The sequence below is a fragment of the Lissotriton vulgaris genome, chromosome 3_1, assembly GCF_964263255.1.
Source record: "Lissotriton vulgaris chromosome 3_1, aLisVul1.2, whole genome shotgun sequence".
NCBI lineage: Eukaryota > Metazoa > Chordata > Amphibia > Caudata > Salamandridae > Lissotriton > Lissotriton vulgaris.
In genome coordinates this window covers 1,134,005,581-1,134,022,449 of record NC_141689.1, presented here as the reverse complement: position 1 = coordinate 1,134,022,449, position 16,869 = coordinate 1,134,005,581, and the positions used below count along the sequence as shown (strand labels likewise).

Sequence of the window (16,869 nt, the reverse complement as noted above, 5' to 3'; positions counted from 1 at the left end):
ATATATTATAACATTTAGCAGGTGACTTGATCTAATATGATGAAATCATATGGTGTGAGTAAAGAAAGAAAAACATTTTCTTGAAACAGCACATTTTCTGACAATGACACGTATTACAGCTAAACGTTGGAATAGATCAGCAGTTCTAAAAGGCAATATTTTATTAAAGGGAAAGAGAAAAAGGAAATAAAATATGAGGACTAGTCATGTAAGCACAATGGAAATGGGAGCTTTCTGTTGACTAATAAGCTGCACGTTTTCTTCTATACATTTAAGAAATGCAAATTTTCTTACTGTTTGTTTTGTTAAGCATTCTTCTACTTTATTGTCAAGACACATTTTAGCATCCATGTAAGTTTAATGGGGCATATCATCAAGGGCATTATCGCTGCTTTAGCAGCACTTTTTGCAGCTAAATGTTATGTTATGTTATGGTATGTTATCAGTTTTGTTGAGCGCGACAGCTGCCCCAGCAACGGGGCGTCCCGGCGCTAAGAACCAAAGCATAACCAACTGAGGAGGGGGGGGGGAGGGGGACGGGACTACAGAGGAGGAAAGAGGTGCGTTTTTACTGCTTTGCGAAAAGCAGACAGATTGGTGAGGTGACGAATGTGGAGGGGCAAGGAGTTCCATAATTTTGCTCCTCTTACTCTGAAGGAGCGATCTCCGATACGGCAGAACTTCGTTCGAGGGACCACAACTAGATGTTGACCCATGGAACGAAGATTGCGTTGGGGGGTATAAGGAGTTAGCAGCGATCGGAGTAGTTCAGGGCCATCCGTTCTAAGGATTTTAAAGGCGATGATAAGAGCCTTGAACTGGATGCGAGCTTCTATGGGCAGCCAATGGAGCCTCTGAATGGTGGCTCTGGCCGAACATCTTCTGGGCAGGCCTACAATTGCCCTGGCTGCTGAGTTCTGAATACGTTGGAATCTGGATATCTCAGCTTTATTTGCGCCTAGTAGGAGGACGTTAGCATAGTCCAGCCGGGCAAGGATGGTGGCTTGGACAATGAGCTGCCTTGTCTTGGGGTCAAAGAAACCTAAGATGGGGCTCAGGCTTCTCAGCAACCCAATACATGTAGCTGCCACTTTTTTTGTGTGTGACTGGTAATTCAGTGCAGAGTCCAGCCATACTCCTAGGTTTTTTACCAAGGATTTCGGCGGGGGGGTAGGGCCCAGCAGAGGGGGCCACCAGTGGTCGTTCCAACCGCTAGTGTTCTTACCCAGGAGTAGCACCTCGGTTTTTCCTGCATTGAGTTGCAGACAATTTGCAGTCATCCAGTTGGCGACTGCGGCCAACCCATCCCTAAATTTTGTGAACGTGGCAGAGGGTGCTTCCGTGAGGGTGATTACCAGCTGGGTATCGTCAGCGTATGAAACTAGTGTGAGGTTCCATTCTTTGGCCACAGCCGCAAGCGGTTGCATATACACATTAAAAAGGGATGGGCTAAGGGCAGAGCCCTGGGGGACTCCTTGGCCAATCACATGGGGTTGGGAAATAAAAGGGGGGGCTGACACGCGAAAAGATCTGCTTGTGAGGAATGACCGAAACCATTCCAGTGCCAGTTCGCTGATCCCAATGCTCTCCAGGCGGCCCAGTAGGATATTATGGGAGACCGTGTCGAATGCTGCGCTGAGGTCGAGCAATATCAGCCCAGCACTCTGACCGGTGTCCATAATCCTCCGGAGGTGTTCTGTGGTGGCAAGAAGGGCGGATTCCGTACTGTGCCCAGGCCTGAACCCGTGTTGGGAGGGGTCCAAGATGTTGTTTTTTGCCAAATGGTCAGTGAGTACGGCGTTCGCATGGGCTTCAGCTAATTTAGACACCCACGGGAGCAGTGAAACTGGTCTGTAGTTTTCCGGTTTTGCAGGGTCTAGAGTGGGTTTTTTAATAATGGGAGTAACCCAAGCCTGTTTCCAACATGTGGGCACAGTAGCTGATGAGAAAGAAAGATTAAGGAGTTTAGCCAATGAAGGTAGGAAGAAGTCCAATGCTTTTAAGAAGTGGGCTGGTCTCATGGGGTCTGAGGGAGAACCCGATTTCACCTTCCTGCAGATAGTAGCTAAGTGTTCAAGAGAGATAGCCAGTAGAAGGGTGAGCTTAGAGCCTTGGAAGGCCTCATTGGGATCAGCGGTGCCGACAGAGGGGGTATGAGAGAAGGTGTTGTAGATCTTCCTCACCTTTTCGTTGAAGAAGGTGGCCAGATCATCGCACTGTTGAGTGGACGAGATGCATGAGGCTTGGTTGCCACCGTTTTGTAATTTTTGCACCAATTTAAAAAATAGTTTTCGTGGGGTTGGGGCTGGACTCAATTTCTTTAGCATAAAAAGAGGCCCGAGACATGCGGATAGCTTTGTGGTATCGCTTGAGTTTGGCCAGATAGCATGCTTTCTCCTCGTCCCTATAATCTTTCCTCCACTGGCGTTCGGCCTTTTTACACTCTTTCCAGATATTTTTCAAATCCTCATCATACCATGGATTAGAGGGGGTACGCCGTCCTCTAGTCCATTTAGCTGGTATGGTAGTGTCGAGTCCTTTCGTAATCCACTCTTGAAGGGGCGATAATTTTAACTCTCTATCAACAAGGCGGCGCTAACATGCGCATGTTAGCTGCAGAATTCCCAACTTCTGGCATCTCAGCGATAAACATCACTTATGAGATGCAAAGTAGGCGTGGCTGGGAAAACTACATGGGAAATGATCGCTAAGGCAGCTTCGCGATATCAGCAAAGAGCCTTAGCGATAATAATCATTGCGTTAACTATACCTTAACGCAGGAATTTAACGTCTGTCAAATTCCTGACTAAGGCATACCTAACATGGGAGGTGGATTATGGTGATATGACCACAGGGTTGTATCACCAAGGCTATCATCGTTTTGAGTGCGACCTTGCTGATTTTCCAGTGATGTTGTCCCATTTCCCTGAATATCGCTGGAATATTATCGCACTGGAGTAACGCGTTGTTGATAACGCGCTAACCGGGCGATAAATTCCAGCGATAGACGTTGATAAATATAAAAGCGCTAAGCACGCTTTGCGATATTTATCGCCGTCTGTTGCTGATAAGCCCAAATATCATCTACAATTTTCTGCTCTATCAATCCCATTACACATTTTTGCACTCACTGATGCATGGTTTTTGCACAAATGTTGAGACTCTTGCCATTGCCACTACCTGACTAAGAAGCTGAAAATCGAAGGACGTTTGTGCTAACTAAGCAGCTTAAATATCCTCTTACTTTAAATTCCTATCTTCCACAAAAAAAGTGCAGCCTGAACCAGTATTTCTCTGGCTGCGCACTCGAAATTACAACCTGAATTACCCTTCAGATGTATTTATTTTGGAAAATAAAAACATTCTTTAGTGCATGTGATGCTCATGCTAATGAATTAAAATGTTCTCCTGCTGGTAGATTAGCAAGCACCCTCATTCCCTGCTTAAACGTGCATACGCAGTACAAGGCCTCTCTCAGTCCTGAAATACTAAAGTGAGGTCCATTAACGGATCTTCTTCTCCTTCTCCAGAGCCTTCTGCTAAATGGAGCTCATGGCCATTTAAGAACAACATTCCTTGTTTGAAGCCCTGGCTCCTACTGCTATCCATTACAAAAATCAGCAATCATTGATAAGGACAACAGGCCTTGCTTTGACTTCTGATCTTATGCTTTTACTGTTGTTTGTGTTCTTTAGAAATGATTCTTGTAAAACGTTATCACAAAACAATTGAAAAATGGCATACTAAACTCGCACACATGTTTACGCACACGTGTACATTTAAAATTGTTTTTATGTAGTAAAGCTTTACAAAAATCAGTGAAGTGATCCTCCAATCGGCACACATGTAAGCTCCTGGGTGACCATTTTTGAATGGCTTTTGTGACAACATTTTACAGAAACACTTTTGAAAGACAGAAAAACAAATATTTACATTGAGCAGAAGCAATTTCCACCAGGGAAAGTGATTAGTCTAGGGTCCTCGCTACATTTAAACATGTGGCACAATGATGTAGCAGAACCTAGTATCAATGTTTTTCCATGCCTGCCTGCCTCTCTTGGGAAGACATTGGTGTCCTGTCATGTCACATACTGTGATGTTGTTCTGGTCAAAGTGTGTGTGATGTCATTTCTCTAACTCTGACTTTTTCGTGAATTGACATTCATACTTCCTATATCCTATTTCCTCTTTGATTGTTATGTTAATTGCCTCATACACTAACTGTTCTCTGTTTGATAGCCCCTCTACAGTAATATAAAGTAAAGCTTGATCTTACACCACTGATGTTATGCTTATGTTTCTTTTTCACTTTATACTGCTCTACGTAAAGTGCTCTGTTTTTCTTGGACCTTTTAACATAGGAAAAAATGCATGCTTGCTTCCGCTATCAAAATAAGAATTCTCACTGTCCAAAACTCTCTTAAAACCGAAAGCCCTCAGCAACAAAATTTTAAAAAAAGTTGTACATTTCAATCACGAGGGTTGGGCATCAGAAATAAGGTACAGAAATGTATTTGCACCGGAAAACGTCTTTCCTCCTATGAGAAAACATATTTTTGTGGATAAACTCCTTCCTTTACACCTCGTCAAGTTTAGGGGCTGTGACGGATATCCCTCCTGATTTCCACCCCGAAAACACATTTACTCATACCACTGATAAGTGAATTTACAAGCATTTTTCAGGATAGGAAACTACTTGCAAATCACCGGTAAATACCCACAAACTTGAGATTTCATGGGTGCTCACCAACTTTTACAAGTGGAAACACTCGGACTTAATATTCATGTGAGTCGTCTCCATTTGCTAAGTGAAAATTCCAAAATTTCCTTGTGCCCCTTTTGCAGTTGATCGTGGTTCTGGAATGCAATGTGGATGATGCAACAGTTGTGGAAGTGATCAACCGGGAGCCAGCTGTCCATTGTTCCTCTTGTCCTACAGAGCACTGTGAGCAAAATAAGAATGTTTACTGTTTAATGTGTTTGCTGTATTCTTTTCTTTTCAACCATTTGGACATGTTTCTATTTTTTTATGTGTACTGTTTTTATCCATCTCAGTACTTTGTTTTCTTTTCATTTTTTTCGCTTTCAGTCCTTTATTCTAGTGTTCCTTTTCTATTGTTCTGCCTTTTATGTACTATTTTCAACTCCTGTCTAGTCTTCTCTTTCTTCTGTGTTTTATTGGGCTGTTTACTACAATACTTTACTTAACCCCTGCTCTCCTTCTATTTTCTATTACTTTTCCTGCTTCTAGCATTTTCTACAACTTTTTCATTTTTAGGTCTTGCGTTAGCCAAGACCTTTTAATGAAAAAAATATATATGCACAATAAATATTTAAAGGGGCTTTCAGACAGCTTTCTTCATCCATTGGTCTGTCGGTGTCGTTCACATTTTGCTTCCTCCCATTACATTGTACAGCATAGGGTCAGCCCACTTCAGCCACTGGATAGCTTCACTTTGAGTGACTACATTTTGCTCCTTCACAAGGAGCACATCCACACTAAATCTAGTTCCCTTCTGGGTCAATGTTTTTATTGTCAATTTCTTTTTTAAATGTTGCCTTTGTGTTTAGAGTCCGATGTGACAGCAGGACACTTTATACCAGATATGAGCACAGGCCATTTCCACATTTAATCAGTTCCTGTCTTCTGCCAATGCTGTTGTAAAATCCTTTTGGGAAAGTCCTTTGTTTACCTGACTTTCTCAGATAAATAAAGGACATTAAAAATGATTTCACAGTATAACAGATTGCGCCCATTTGAAAATGTTCTGTATCAAGTTAGCAAAAGCTTCAGTATTATACAATTGAATTCATAAGTGGACAATTCTTCAGACTCAATTTCACCAATTGTTCTTGAATGGTTCTTGAATAAACTTTGCCTAGGAAGAAAGCTTTTATTGGGTTAGATTTACAGCACTTGTGACACTTTTCTCTTTCTTCCTTTCTTTCTTTCCTTTTTCATTAAATCTTTCTTTTCATTTTTTAATTCTTTCTCCTTCTATCTCACTTTCCTTTTTTCTTTCATTCTATCTTCCCTTTTTACTTTCATTCTTGCTTTCCTTTTTGCCTCAATTTTTTCATTCATTCTGTTGCAGTGCAAGCGTGATAAATTTGTTATCATGGTATTTCTCTCCCTTTTCTATTCTAACCATCTGGGGCCTTTGCGATTAGACAATCTGCAACACTTCCATTTACCAGAGGCAATGATCCTCTGACAAATCTTTCTTTGCTGATGGGAGGGTTGGAATTTAGTGTAACCAAACACCACATTAGCTGTCCAAGGATTACCATTAATTGACTGCCAACCCACAAATTTGAGATCAAATTTAGGTACACCACTCTTAAAACAATGCTGTAGAATAGGGATAGCAACAGGAAGCCCCAACCTCCTGAAGAAGTTAAGTCGAGTTAGGATTATGCAGACTAAAAGCCCTGCAACAGCAATGCAAAACAAAAGATGTAACACCTGACTTTCTGTCAGAGCTTGCTTATTCTCTCACATTAAGTCATTAGAAAACAGCCCAGTTTGAATGGAAGAACTAATAGGACGCAATAATTGACCCAGTCAGATATTTGATTAATTTGGTTATTGTATTAAAGATTAAAAGTTCATTGCCATGAACAATTTCTTGAGAAGTTCAGTTAAAAATATCACAGCTTATGTAACAGTGCCCAACATTTAAGCAGGCTTTCTAGAATGGTTAAAATCAGTCCCAACACCATTAAGGCAGAAGGATATTTAATTGTCTAACAGCTCAAGTCCTATGAAGATGGGCAAAAAGGTTCAAATTTAAAGTCCATTAAAGGCGAGTCCATTAGAATAAACAAGGAAATAAAGAGGAATTGAAAATGGAAATGGTTCAGCAAAGAAGGTTGACTCTATCAGCTACCTACTGTAGCATCAGCAAGCCTGTCTAAAAGTAAGAGAAAAATGTAATTAAAAGTCGGTCAGCATAGCATCTTCTTGCACAGGGAAAAAGAGAAGTATGGCGTTACCCGTCCTTTGGGGTTTCTTTTTTTATAAAGTCTCTAGAAACTTCCAGTGATGTTCCATCACACCACCATCGGAATACTGTTGAATTATCAAATTCAGATAATGTCACCTAGTACACTTGCAACAGTAAGATAGTTTCCCATGCTGGTCATGAAAAACGAAATACTAAGAGTCAACATAGGTCTAGTATCGGTAAAAAAAAGCTACAACGTAATCATCTTATAGCAATAGCTGGAATTCTGTTCCCACAGGAATATTTCACTGTGAACATTGAAGAAACATTTAGGATTGTCAGCATGTACACATGTACAGGACAAATAAAGCAACATTTTACTAGTGGAAAATGAACTATTGTATTAAGTTAGGGTAAGGGTCAGCATAAGAAAAAAAGCATTAAAAAATTACTTTAAGTTAGCATCCCATGTTTAAACGAAATGAGCTCTAAACCAACATCAAATATAATGAAATTAAATCAATTAAAAATAAAGAAAATATAGAACTTTCATAAATCATCATGACTTGAAAATAGCTAACATTACAAATACCCTACTGTGACAAATGTTCTCATCATTCTTGTAAGTGTATACTTTTCTATGTTCACATCACAAAATGTGTTTTGCATTTTTCATAAACTATAGAAAATCTAGTATTACTATGTGAAATTTCAAGATCGTATCATGTTACAACGTGTTTTTGCATTACCTTTCCTAAATGGTGCATTCTCAACAGAAAGCATTAAAAACCCTTGGCCATTTTAATTGCATCTGTAAACATTAATAAACAAAATTTTCACAAGAACACTTATTAGATTATTGCAATTTCTGTTTATATATATATATCAGTAGTGCCTTATATGCAGGTTTTCTTCATCTTATTTTAAAGCACGCTTTTACGGTGCTTCTACTACACTTGTCTAATTTTCATGTGTCACAGTGTCTAACGTGTGTAAACTGTATTTTCAGCTCTTCAGCACTTCAAATAGTAAATTTTTCATGTTTTGTGATTTGTTTTAAGAACCGTGCTACATCACTTCTTTCCTTCTTTTTTCTTTTTTCTTTCATTATTTCTTTATTGTTTTCCTTTTTCTTTCATTCCTTCTTTCGTTTTTTCTTGCTTTCTTTTTTCTTTCATTCCTTCTCCCCTTTTTCTTGACTTCCATTTTTCCTTCATTCTCTCATTACGTCTTTTATTCTTTTATTACTTCTTTCTTTGTTTGTTTCATTTTCTTTCTTTCCTTCTTCTTTTCTTCATTCTTGCTTTCTCTCTTTTATCTTCTTTCTTTCCCTTATTCCTTCTTTCTTACTTTCCTGTTTTCTTCCTTCTTCTCCTTTTCCCTTCCTTTATTTATTGCCTTGTATCTTTCTTTCTTTCTTTCTCTTCTTTTAATCTTTTTCTCTCTCCTCTTTTTCTTTTTTCTTTCTTTCATTCTTGCTTTCTGTCTTTTAACAATGAAACAGTACCCCCCCCCCCCAACTACGGCAGCATACATGTGCAACACTTGGAACAGGAGCACACTCCCACAGACTACCTCAGTCTTCACTTCTCCTCCAGGGTCTTGGGTGCTCTGTATGATATAAAACGTATTTTTGGGCCACATTGCAACCATATCTTCATTACCCAGGCCTCAATTATTTATCAAATGCCAGGTCTGATGCCCAGCCCTTACACCATCCCAAACTATTGATCTCTCCAGGGACATCCTGGTCATTCTTTCTTCCTTTCTTTCTTTCTTTCTTTCTTTCTTTCTTTCTTTCTTTCTTTCTTTCTTTCTTTCTTTCTTTCTTTCTTTCTTTCTTTCTTTCTTTCTTTCTTTCTTTCTTTCTTTCTTTCTTTCCCTCTTTCTTGCTTCCTGTCTTTTTATCCTTCTTTCTGTCTTTTTTTGGAAAGGTGTTTTATTTCGCTTGATGCATTCAGTAACAGTGAAACAGTAACTCTCCCTCCCCCCACCATATCATAGCACACATGTGCAACCCCTTGAACAAGAGAACAATACCACAGCCTACCCAGCTATTGGCTTTTCCTCCATAATCCTGGGGTTGTCTCTCTGTAAGCTGTCAACAGTCTTTTTCTGGCCACATTGAAACCATATCCTTGTTACATTGGCCTCAACTTTTGATCAAATGACAGCCCTTACACTGTCCCAACCTCCCATTCTCTCCATGGACCCCAGATCGTTCTTTCATTCTTGCCTTCTTTCTTTCATTCCATCTTACTTGCTTTCTGTCTTTTTATCCTTCTTTCTTATTTTCTTTCTTTCTTTCTTTCTTTCTTTCTTTCTTTCTTTCTTTCTTTCTTTCTTTCTTTCTTTCTTCTTACTTTCCTTCTATCCTTCCTTCTTTCCTTCCTTCCTTCTTTTCCTCTTTTTGTCTATACTTCATTCTTTCCTTTTTGAATTTTTTTATCTCCTTATTCTTTACTTTCTTCTTTCTTTCTTTCTTGCTTTTCACTTTCTTTTTCTTTCTTTCTTCCCTTCTTTCCTTTCTGCCTTCTCTCCGTGCTGCCTTCTTTTTCCTGCCTTCTTACTTTCCTTCTTTCATTCCTTCTTTTTTTCCTTCTTTACGTCATTCTTTCTTTTTTACTTTCTTCTTTCCTTCTTTATGGCCTTTTTTCTTTTCTTACTTCTTGGTTTCCTTCTTTCTTTCCTTCTTGCTTTTTTCTTTCTTCCTTTCTTTCTTCCTTTTGTTCTTTTTTTCTTTCCTAAAGGCCAGAGTCTGGAAGCAAAGGCAAAACAATTTGCTTTTTAGGTTTGTTAGACAAGACCTTTTGATTTTACTAAAATTATGTGTATGACATAGTTTCTTATAGGGATTTTCAGCCACCCTTCACCAATTTGTCTTTGGCTGTGTCATTCACATTTTTCTTCAACCCCCACGAGCATGCATCATGTGGCAACATGTCACCCGACCTCGGGCATTGGCTGACTTCCGTTTGAGTTAAGGCATGCTGCTCTTTCACAAGCAGCACCTCTACATACAAAGTAGTTCCCTTCAGTTTGAACAATGCAGAGGATTAGGTTAAATGTGAGTGTTGCTATCTTTCATGATTTCATGTACGGACATGCACAAGTGTATCTGACTCCTTTAATGTGTTTTCTGTAGTGTGTGGTCCTCCTCTTCAACATGAGAAACGAGCCCATGTGTCAACAAACGAGAACCACCCAGGTGCCCGGAATCAGCTGATGAATGGCACAACACCAAGACTCATGGAAGCTGATGGACATTGCGCTCCGACTCCGATGACCATCAACTCCATTCACTTGCAATCTGAAGATCCTCAAAGCCAGCCTGGTGGAACCAGACAGATGCTGCAGCCTGACTGAAGAGCGTCCATACAGCCTGCATTACTATCAGATGCCAACCATGCACTAGAAATGAAACATGCAGAGAGTGTCCAATAAGCTAGTACGAGTCAGTTTTAACAAAATCTGACACAGCAAATGGGCATTTATAAAAACATGCCTAGCATGACAAAAATGTGTTTTCCGGGATAGCTTTCTCTTTGCGAAAGTTCCAAATGTGAATTACCTATTTTAACTTTTTTTCTTGACTTTCTCTTTCTTTGTTCTAATCATGTTGTTTTACATGTGGCCTCGTCTTATTGGATCAGTGATATGGACTTTAGATTAAATGTTTTGCTGAGTGAAATTAAAAGGCGGCACAAAGAGGGTACAAAGTTCCCCAACGTGAGTATGCAAGTGTGCCTAGCGTGGAGTGAGAACCAGGAAAAAAGGAGGGGAATTTCCCTTTTTGGAACTAAAACCCTCACACACCCAGCAAGCTAGGTGTCATGCTTCATCATATGGGTTCTGCTCCTCGTCAGACTGGCGCTGCAATGTCTGATTGGCACCCCGAACCTTACACCAGTACATATCTCCCATCCCACCTTTTAACCTAGGGAGTCAGCCACATTAATAAAGTTCCCTGTGGATTGACCTACCTATTTTAGTTCACACTCACTTCACGACTACACATTCACTCGCGATTACCCTCACTCTTACACGCATGCACAATATGGCTGGAATAAAAGATCTCCGATAAAGAGCACCTTCGCGGGTGCCCATCAGACATTGCAGCGCCAGTCTGACGAGGAGCAGAACCCATATGATGAAGCATGACACCAAGCTTGCTGGGTGTGTGAGGGTTTTAGTTCCAAAAAGGGAAATTCCCCTCCCTTTTTCCTGGTTCTCTCTCCATGCTAGGCACACTTGCATACTCACGTTGGGGAACTTTGTACCCTCTTTGTGCCACTGTTCTTCAGGACATGTACACTGGACCCCGTTAAACATTGTCCTTCCATAAAGTTCCCCCTGTTGTTGATAATATGGAATTAAAAGGCATCATCTCTTCTGAACAGATGTGTCCATCACACCCTAAAACGCCATATCGCTGCACGTGCTGTCAGTGCAGGACGTTTTCCTTGACCTATGGCAGGCAAGTTGGCCTGTTGACCTCTGATGCTTATGCATATATCTGTGTATCACCTGAAGGCACAAATTGGCATACTGGCAGGCACTCCCCCTGTCCAAGTCTATGACATGCACCCTACCAGGGTAGGGAATAGTGCTACAATGCAACATGTTATGCACAGTGCTGTGCAACTTAGATAACACAATGCCATATTATTACCCAGTCATTATTTACCAGTGCAGTATGTGGTCAATAGAGATGTACTGTAACAGTAGGTTAGAGATACACTATAACCTACAGAACAGCAGCAAATACTGCATAAGGCATGAAGGATGCTGCCTTCCTTTACATCCTGCTAACATAACCTCAGTGTAATGGGTTGACTTGTAAATGGTAGCGTCATTCTCCAAAAATGGAAGTGTTCAGCTAGTGTCTGTGTGTTGGGCACTGTTTTCCTCTAGGAAGATCTTCTCTGGGCATCTCCAGTGTTTTATGCTCCTGCTGAACAGCGGATCTGCTCAAAGATGAAAACTTCCCTTGGTAATGGCAGAGGGGCTGATGTTATGGCAAGATCCTTCCAAGTTAATATCATTAAAATGGAATTTACCCCTACACAAGAATTTCTCACATGCAATCAGAGCTCCGCTCTAGTCCTGACCTCACCCTTCCTGTTAATCCAGCTGCATGTGTTTCAAATTTTAAAAATCTGTCATATGGAAGCTCACCCTTTTCCTAAACGTCTATTGTGAAATAGTGCTTAGAAGTACTGGAGTGCAAGAATGATTTGCAAACTGTCCTGATCCGAAAGTTGCAAAACGACTATGTGTGGCATAAACTTCAACCCATTAATAAAAATTTCATATGACATGCAGATGATAAAATGTGTTTGTTGCACACATAAAGATGCAAGCCAATTGGGTTGCTGAGGGGCACCTTATCGTGTGTGAATGGGAGCATACATCTCTTTTTATTTCCACAAAGATACAGAGCGCCTCATCTGTAGTCTAGACTACTCAGCATCTGGAATGTTAACAAATTCAGGACGCTGGCCCTCCGTAAGTACTGGAAAAAGTAAACGCAGTAAATACAGTACCGCCATTTTCAATAATTTAGTTGTCATCACTATCAGTCAAATCATGGCAGGAATAGCATTCCTACATTTATTGGGATATCCTCAGATATGATAATGGATAATAACTTTGTTCATTTTGCATGAAAAACATTTCTAAAGTACATACTTTTTCAGCATTCAGAACAGAAGATGATAGGTTTTAAGAAAAAGCTAATTAGCTCCAACTGTTGAGTTGAGACCCGTAACGGTAAAAAAAGAAAGAATCTTAAGCCCCAGTTTTCTTTTTCCATCACATTTCGTAACAAATATCAGAAATCGGACTACTACACGAAAACAATAAAATGAAACGCAGCAGTGCCAATCATTTTGTATTCAATTGAATGTAGATAAATATTAATATTTTTATTACCATTATTGTTTCTCGTTTTTCATGAACAGCTTTGAATTAAGCTAAGGTTGTGATATCAGCACCCTCATATAGCTTTTCACAGTTGCTTAGAACTATTACACATGCTGGCCCTTGGCACAGGCTGGTCTAAGGAGTTCTTACATACGTTTTACTCTCCACCCCACTGGTTACTTTAAATTCCTATTTGTTTTTATCTTTTCCAAGAGTACCCTGGCTGTTCAAGCACCCCTACACATTGATGACTGGCCCTTAAATGGTTCAAAGGCAACATATCTAAGAATAGTGTCCTAGGGAGGTAGCATAAGTCTCCTAGACTGATAAAGAAAGAGGAAAATGCCAGAGAAAGAACAGGAATGTGCCATATCTTAATAAATATGGTGCATTCCTGCTGACTTCTTTGTGTGGTAATCTGAAGATGCCATCTCTCTGTGAAGCAAACCAGATTCAGCTGTACAAAAGAATACTTCATTAATAGATCTGGCATCAGGTTAATTGTTCAATCTTGCTCCACCATATGCAGTCAAACTCCCTGCTCAGTTTCCACCTCCTGCCAGACTCTAATGTTCTCTAAATCACCAGACTGAAAAAAACACACAACGCCACATTCCAGGCTTTAGAAGGATGGACACATATACATAGCAAGCAAAGAACAAAAATACCAGCATTTCCTTAACAAAATAGACTAACAGAGATACTAAAAAAAACACATTGGGGGTTGTTTGTGACTCCTGGTTCACTTTCTCATGTGCAACTCTCCTATTCTAGAGTAGCAACCCATTCACTCTCTCTGGTGATTAGATTAGTAATCTTCTGGTTTGCGTCTACAACTTTGTTGTGTTCTCCATAATTTGTATCAAAAGGTCCCCAAATTTATAAGAGGCTTCCTTCGGCGAACTCTACCAAACTTTTATATCGCTAATTTAGAATAAATATTTAAAGAGATCGCTTTCGTTTATATTATTTCAAAAAGTGCCTTGGATAGTTTTTCATAGTATTTCCAACACTGGAATACCTTCTTCAAAACTGATCAAAATGACTCCTATCATACTTATAAGGATGCACCTCCCATACACAAATAGAAAAGCCAGAACTATAGGATCGTCACATATAGACATGTTAAGCTGCTCCAGGGCCAGAAAAAAGAACAGCAAGAAGAGTGGACACAAAATTCTCAATCTTTCCATTAAATAATTTTATTTAGGGACATTTCACTAGAGTATATGCATGTTCTTAAGTGGATGAAGGACAAACATTCTCTTCCTATTTCTGAGGAAGCAAATTAAATCTGGAAATCTAAGGCATTTAGGGCCCGATGTAGGTGCCCTAATACCGGTCGGAAACGGCCGAATTCGGCCGTTTCCGACCTGTATTACGGTTTGCAGGTGTAGGGCATGCATTTACAGAATCGGTATTTTACAGATTCTGTATTTACAGATTCGGTAAATGCAGATGTAGCTGGCACATGCCAGAGTGCCACAGGGCTTTAAGAATCCGTATTTTACCACGCAATCCAATATGGTGGTAAAATACCGAATACAGGTGTGCATGCACATCTGTGCATGCACACCTGTGCAATGTGACACACAAACATGCCCTTAGGGCATGTCTGTGTGCCACATGGCACACAAGTCCGGAATTGGGGTGCAAGAGGGTGTCAAAGTGGCACCCCCTGCACCCTTGCAAAAATCGGTATTTACCGAATCGGTAAATACCGATTCGGTAATGACCATTGATTCCTATGGGCTGCAATGCCCATAGGAATCAATGGGCTTTACCGATTCGGTATTTACAGAATCGGTAAATTCCGAATCTTAACAATTCGGTATTTACAGATTCTGAAATACCTACATTTCCCCCCTTCTAATTTACCACTTCTTAAATACTGAATCGGTATGATTCGGTATTTTAGAAGTGGTAAATTAGAATTACCTACATCGGGCCCTTAGAGTATCAAAATCAACAGCCACTACTGACATCTAAAATATTTTACTATTTTCTGAAGAGACTTAAGTTGTCCAATGCACACGTCCTGATTCACAAAGCTTTTTAGATGCGTACTCCTGGCATACAAAAGGAGAAAACTGTAACTCACACCTGCCTAAATTAAAAACTATTTAGAAAGTTTGAAACATTTGTTAAGAATACAGGATTGTGACGACAGAACTTCCACAATGTCAGCAGAACTTTCACATTAATAGACTTGTAGATGTAGGCATTCACAGTGGAGAGATGAGAAGGCTAGAGTGCTCTTAGATGATGTAGGCAGTGAGCTCCTAGGATGAGGGCGCAGTCATGGGACCAGACCACAACCTGGACACAGGCGTTACTCCCCAGAACACTAAGTCCCAGGTACCAAAGCTCAGTAGCAGGTAGTCTCAAATGAAGTAATACAAACTAGAAAGGAAAGCAACAGAAGGTAGTATGGTAAAAGTGAAGTAAGCCAGCAGACAGGATCTTGAATCATGAGTAGTTTATTTACAGGAGAACAGCTTATACATCCACCAACATAGAAAGCCACTTCATCTGAACAACTCCCACATACAGAATGTTAAACACTCAATGTAACATAACAATTCTAATAGAACATTCTACAAAGGAATACTACACACCTTCCCCCTTAAAAAAAATATATATACCTAAAAAAAAATATTAAAAGAACAAACACAAACAAAAATCAATGAATCAAATCACGCAATTTAACAGGAGTATGTTTAGCACGAGAACTTTTCCTTAAGACAACATCACTAGATTGTACATCCACCTTTCCCACATTGCTATTATCATTGATACTACTAGAAACACAATCTTGAATGATATTGTCACACAAGGAATTGGAACTTAATGACTCTTGTCCAAAAGTGTCTAACATGTTTGAAAAAACCTCATCATTATTCCTGGTTGAACTTTGTAAATCGCTTCCAAAAGTGTCCAACAAAGCCGAATAAGGTTCATTATTAGAGTTTAATGAAGTCAAATGTGAACCTGCTTTAGAATCCCATGCTTTACATAGAGAAAACCTTCTGAAATTCCAAATTTTGCCACCTTCAACCCTCACAGCCTTGCTGAAAACTTCTAATACTTTGCATGGATCAGACCATTTATTCCACCTAAAGCCACACGTTCTACCAAATTTGACTCTCACAAAATCGCCAACTTTAATCGTCAAACTACGATTGCCTAATCGCACGGGATTTCCTTTCATCTTTTCCTGATATTTGAAAACTTTGTCTCTAACCTTAGAGGATTCATAAGGAATTTTTGTCTTCATCCACCAAGGTATGAGTTTCGAACCTGGTTTCCTACCTCTCAACAATTCAAACGGAGATATACCCGTAACCAAGTTAGGAGAAGAGCGATATGACAGTAAGGACGCATGGAGTACTTTCCTCCAATCTAAATTACTTTTGACAGCCAGTTGAATAGATTCTTTAATAACCCTATTACAGTGTTCTGTTTGACCATTAGCCTGGGGATTGTAATTAGACACTCTTTTGTGTACTATCCCACACCTATCAAGAAAAGAAGTGAACTCATTGCTAATAAACCGTGGACCATTGTCAGACAGTATCTCGGCAGGAATGCCCTCTCTAAAAAATATTTCGTCCAGAAATTCAACTACTTGAGTTGAACCAATCTTATCAACCACTTTCAACTCGGGCCATTTAGAGAAATAGTCAATCAATACTAAGACAAAAACAACCTTATTATTCGATAAATCAAGAGGACCAATATTATCAATCCCTAGTTTCTTCCAAGGACTTGTAGTAAACTCAATAGGAGAAATATCCATTTTCCCTGCTGACGGCTTAACGGATTAGTCAATATTAGCACAAGGAGAACATGAACTGACCCATTTGTCCCATTCTATCAATACCAGGCCACCAATAGAATTCACGAATTCGTCTTTTAGTGTTTGACATTCCCATGTGACCTTCGTGAGCCATAGAAATAATTTTTTTTCTCAACTCACAAGGAGGAACTATCTTAT

General features: G+C 39.8%; 1 protein-coding gene across 1 annotated transcript in view; it reads left to right on the top strand.

Annotated features, from left to right (window-relative positions):
• Window positions 1-10,584, top strand: part of EGF (epidermal growth factor) — a 529,267-nt gene extending 518,683 nt beyond the window's left edge. The window contains exons 22-23 of the mRNA XM_086961608.1: window positions 4,846-4,945; window positions 10,093-10,584. Of these exons, the coding sequence (XP_086817734.1) occupies window positions 4,846-4,945; window positions 10,093-10,313 (321 nt within the window). The 3' untranslated portion in view covers window positions 10,314-10,584. The remainder of the gene's footprint in view (window positions 1-4,845; window positions 4,946-10,092) is intronic.
• The last annotated feature ends 6,285 nt before the right edge of the window (window positions 10,585-16,869 follow it).